Genomic DNA, 5,241 nt, shown 5'->3' on the forward strand with positions numbered 1-5,241 from the left:
AGCAAAGAGGAAATGAGTCCTGCAATAAAAATGGAAGAGGAGTCCAATGTTACAGGAAACAGTCATGATGGTATGACGTCTATCAGGAAGGTGTCAGAATCATACAAGCTGGTTACAATAAAGAAGGAAATCAAAGAAGAAGACGTTGATGATTTTCTCCAAGAGTATTTGTGGCAACCAGGGCAGGATGATTCAACCAGCACAACAACCTGTAAAGAAGAAATCAGCCCTGCAATGGACATTAAAGAGGAAGAGGAGTTCAATTTTACAGGAAACAGTCATGATGGTATGACGTCTATCAGCAAGGAGTCAGAATCATCCCAACTGGTCACATACAAGAAGGAGATCAAAAGAGAGGACTTTGAAGACACCTCGCATAGAGCACAAGAGAATGATGAAACAAAATCGTCTTTCTATGAGGAAGAAAATTGTTCATCCGTGGATAATGAAGAGGAAATTGACCCTAACCTAATCAACAATGGCAACAATGTCATGTCTCCTACAAGTAAGTTTTATATCAGAAAATGGTAGAGGTGGTTGAGTATTCTATATCAAATTTAACCCTTGTACAATGTCCTTGTTTTTGTTACATAGACGGTGTTCAGGTCTTTTTGACTCGAGCATATAAAAATATAATTTAAAAAAACATCATAGCTCACATTCACCCTTATTAATCATCATCATGCTTGTGAATTACTGTGTGTGTATGTCTTTGAGGGTGAGAGGTACAGTTAGAGAAAGGTAAGGAGACAGTGAAGTGACTAATCTCAATCTAAGCTCTTCTATTCAGCCACAATTGTGCTTCTCATGCGAGGTTGCAACATTGATCCACATAATTCACCCTATGTCTTGTCCACTTAATATCCGAACAGGATTGCATCAAAGAGTTTCGGAAATATTCATAGAAGAGCACCCAAAATGACATCGGTTAAAAAGATCTGGGAAAACCTATAAATGTATAACCTGTATAATAGAAATGTACGGGGGGAGGGGGAGGTGTGTGTGTGTGTGTGTGTGTGTGTGTGTGTGTGTGTGTGTGTGTGTGTGTGTGTGTGTGTGTGTGTGTGTGTGTGTGTGTGTGTGTGTGTGTGTGTGTGTGTGTGTGTGTGTGCGTATACTGTATATGCATGTTCCTCCCAAACATGATCAGTGAAAGAATGATAACAGCTACGATTTGTTCTCAAGCAAAACAACTGAAAGCGGGTCAGACAGACCTGAACACCAGCCCAGTAAACTAGCCCCACCCGCCAGCAGCGAAAATTATTATTGCCTGCGAGTGGGTCTAGCCTTCAGAGAATGCCTGATGCCACAAAACTGGCAGACCAATCACAATGCAGGAGATGTGTCTTGATTTTGTTTTGAATGCAGGGTTTTTAGGGAGTGATAGCAACAATCATCCATCAACGATCTTCTGATGTGTCATTGATCGGGCCAGACTAAATATTCAAATTTAATCTCATATTTAGTCTGTCTTGTCAGGTTACCTCATCTCCTTACAAGGGTATCCTTAAACTTCCCTGATGCCCATACATTATCATTTTAAGGTGAAATATTGTATATTTCCTAATCACAATTGTGACTATTGGGATAAAATATTGCCATTTCCTAGTATTGATTGAGTAATGTGGTTGTATACATACATTTAGATATATATATTGTAAAAGCGTGAAATGCAAAAAAAAAAAAAAAAGTGAAAAGTTTTGAACTATTTATCAAGCATAAATACAGTTATCTTGAAGGAAGAGAGAGCTTTGCCTTGGGTCTTAAATAAATGTATTGCAGGTGCTCTTCAAGGGAAAAGGGCATCAAAACTTCAAAGGAATAAATACAGTTATCGTCTAGTGCCCCCATACTCAACAGGCGGCCCGCGGGCCTTTTGTTGTGCGGGGGTCATCTATCTGTGGCCCTCGAATAATTTTGAAAAAAAAAAAAACGATATATATATACCGTCTGAGGAGCGATTTCAAAATATGAGCCGACAGCTCATACTTTTTTTTTGGTCCGATCGTGCTGTCGGCTCTTATTTAGAAATCGTTCCTAGGACGGTAGGAAGAAGCGCGCCGTACCCCTCCCCCTCAGTCAGTCTCTCCCTCTTAAGCATTCACTGCAGGATCCTCCACACAGTAGTGACTACGAGGGTGGCTTCACAGTAGACTACAAGGGAAGGACGGTACCAGAGCCTGTAGATAAAGTTCTCTATGCCTCGTTTTTGAAGGTAATTGCCCACATTTGATTGCAAACAGTGTGTAGAAGGACTTCTAATTGATTTAACAGTAGCTGTAGCTAGTTGCTAACAGAAATGAAGGCAAATTGTGTTTGAGCTCTGGTGGCAGTCCCCAAATAGTTCCTTTTGAATGTTAAGCCCATCCTAAGACTACAAATAAAGTTTTTAGCAACTTTCTTGTTGACACAATCTAAGGTGTCCCCCTCTTTGCTGGGTCCATTATTATTGCAGCTACCCTTGTAAATTCGTATTATGCATGTTAGGGCTGCATAAACAAAGTCATAAGCAACATTTGGGCTTTGTTTGAAAAGTGTTATCTTCAGGGTTGGTTTTCTCACAAAGAAATAAAGCTGTATGAATGCAGTCTGCATAGAAAGGCTATCAGATGATCTTATGTCATTTAAAGAAATACTGAAGGGTGGCAATGAGAGCAAGGCAGGCATCTCACCCCACACTGCTCCAGCAAAATGTAGGCCCTGTATGAGAGAAATGTTCTCCCCTCCTGTCACTGGAAACAAAATATCTGCTGTGTGTGTGTGTGTGTGTGTTTAGTGCGTACAATAGCCTTTTAATTTGAGGGTTGGCCCCTTTATTGGTAGGAATTCCTGTCTTTCTGTCACAGAAAGGGGTGGTTGACGTTTAAGGGCGTAACACACAAAAAAAAGTTTTTGAAAATCCTGAAAAAAATGATGGATAAAATTTGAAAAAAATAAAGCACTTAGTGGTCTGTGGAATTTCACCTTATTTTTGCCATTTTTGGAGAAATGTGTCTTGCATCAACACATTGCATAAGCATGTCACACCACAGGAAAATGGAGTCACACCACAGGGAATTCACTGCATTATGGCCATTTTAATCCTTTTGTATACATGACTGACATCTGAGCTCATGCTAACTTGATAATGATATTGTGTTTAATCTTAATATGTGTTTTCATTTATAAAAAAAACTTTTTTTCCTACTATAAGAGCAGTCACACCACAGGGCACCATAAAATGAACCTAAGCATTGCGTGACAGAAAGATTGCAGGATGAAGACATATTAAGAGGTTAAGAGTCACCTTCAACTTCGACAGTACTCTCCAATAACTGAGGTACTGACTGGTTAGGAGCCAGTCTTTAAGACCCTTGTAGTTGGCCTTGCAGCTGCCCATTCACAAACATTGACATACATGTCACCCCACAGGACGCAATTTGTGTTACGAAATTGAACTTGTAGTTAATATTACTGTCTTGAGTTTTTTTCACATTCACATATCTTAATATAAAGTTAATATTTATGCAATCATGCCAAATGCTTCATACATTATTCAAAATGTTGTTGGTTCATTTATATATATATTATATTCCAGGTTTCATTAATGTTACAGTCACACCGCAGGATATTTGACATATAAACCTTTACATAAATCTTAACAAAAATGTTTCTTCTCATCTAAGACTAATATGAAACATAATGTACTACATCTGCTTTCAGTTTTGTAGGTTTTTAACCAATGTTACGAAAAAACAAGGCGTCACGTCTCCCACCCATAGACAAACACATATATACTGTATATTATGAGGTGAGAATAATTCAAGCTTAATGTGTTTTGTTCTGTAACATTCATTCGACCTGCTTAGATATTTATTTATTTATTTATTTTTGAACCAGGTGTCCCTGTGGTCAACATGCATGCTGGGAGGACACTTCAGTGCAACACATGTGGAAAGGTGTTTAAACATGCAGGACATTTAAGGCAACACCAGAGGGTTCATACTGGTGAAAAGACTTACCCTTGTAAAACATGTGGAAAATCTTTTACAAAAAAATATCATCTTAAAGTACATCTGAGGATTCATACTGGAGAAAAGCCTTTCCCATGTACAGCATGTGGAAAGACTTTTCTACAAAAAGGTCATCTTCAGAAACACCTTGTGATTGATACTGGAGAAAAGCCTTTTCTTTGTACAACATGTGGAACATCTTTTGCAACAAAAGATATTCTTCAGGTACACCTGAAGATTCATACCGGAGAAAAGCCTTTCCCATGTACAACATGTGGAAAGACTTTTCTACGAAAAGGTGATCTTAAAAAACACCTGGTGATTCATACTGCAGAAATCGGAGAAAAGCCTTTCCAATGTACAACATGTGGAAAGACTTTTCTACAAAAAGGTGATCTTCATAAACACCTGTTGATTCATACTGGAGAAAAGCCTTTTCCTTGTACAACATGTGGAAAGTCCTTCAGAGAAGGAGGCACTTTAAGGAGACATCAGATGATTCACACTGATGAAAAGCCTTACCTATGTACCACATGTGGAAAAGCTTTTAGAGAGGCAAGTGATTTAAGGAGACACGAGAGGACTCACACTGGTGAAAAGCCTTACCAATGTACAACATGTGGAAAAGCCTTTAAACAGGCAAGTTCTTTAAGGACTCACCAGAGGAGCCACACTGGAGAAAAGTCAATGTATCACTGACTAGATTGGCCTTATATGTGTAAAGAATAAAATCAGTTCTTTAAAAAAATGAATTATGTGTCCCTGTGTGCTCTGACAAGACAATAGTCCTGAATACTTTATTATCTCATTACCTTTAAGACATGATTTCCAAAAACAACTAAATAAATGAACTGATATCAATTCAAAATAACATATAGAAATTCGGACCACCACTTAGAAACAGTGTTTTAGACATCCTCCCATGAATTTAAGGATATATGTTAAGAGAAGAAACATGTCATATGAGACTGCATGTAAAATATGGATGCATTTCATTCTGTAAATGTTTACTGCTATGGACTATATGTAAATGATTACTGAATATGACGAAGTGACTGAGACAACAAGTGGATATAGTAAAATTATATTTATTATTATATTTCCTTTTGTTGTGTTGGCTCATGAAACATGTTAGCAGTAGATGATTATTGTGCATATGCATATTTATTTATCTCTGATTGAGCAAATGTAACACTATGCTGAGAGGAGATTATTGATTGTAAGGTGCTTCTCTTGCTGTGATGATTAA

The 5,241-nt window shown here is 37.9% G+C and overlaps 1 protein-coding gene across 2 annotated transcripts; it reads left to right on the forward strand.

Annotated features, from left to right (window-relative positions):
• The first annotated feature begins 429 nt into the window (after nt 1-429).
• Nucleotides 430-4,696, forward strand: LOC134437224 (gastrula zinc finger protein XlCGF8.2DB-like). 2 transcript variants are annotated; one of them, XM_063186724.1, is made up of 2 exons: nt 430-505; nt 3,880-4,696. In XM_063186724.1, the coding sequence occupies exons 1-2, from the start codon at nt 493-495 to the stop codon at nt 4,689-4,691; spliced, it is 825 nt and encodes a 274-aa protein (XP_063042794.1). In that variant the 5' UTR covers nt 430-492; the 3' UTR covers nt 4,692-4,696. The 2 variants fall into 2 exon arrangements, with proteins under 2 accessions (XP_063042794.1, XP_063042795.1); XM_063186725.1 differs by lacking the exon at nt 430-505 and adding an exon at nt 2,137-2,215.
• The last annotated feature ends 545 nt before the right edge of the window (nt 4,697-5,241 follow it).

This window comes from Engraulis encrasicolus, chromosome 21 (assembly GCF_034702125.1).
Source record: "Engraulis encrasicolus isolate BLACKSEA-1 chromosome 21, IST_EnEncr_1.0, whole genome shotgun sequence".
Taxonomy (NCBI): domain Eukaryota; kingdom Metazoa; phylum Chordata; class Actinopteri; order Clupeiformes; family Engraulidae; genus Engraulis; species Engraulis encrasicolus.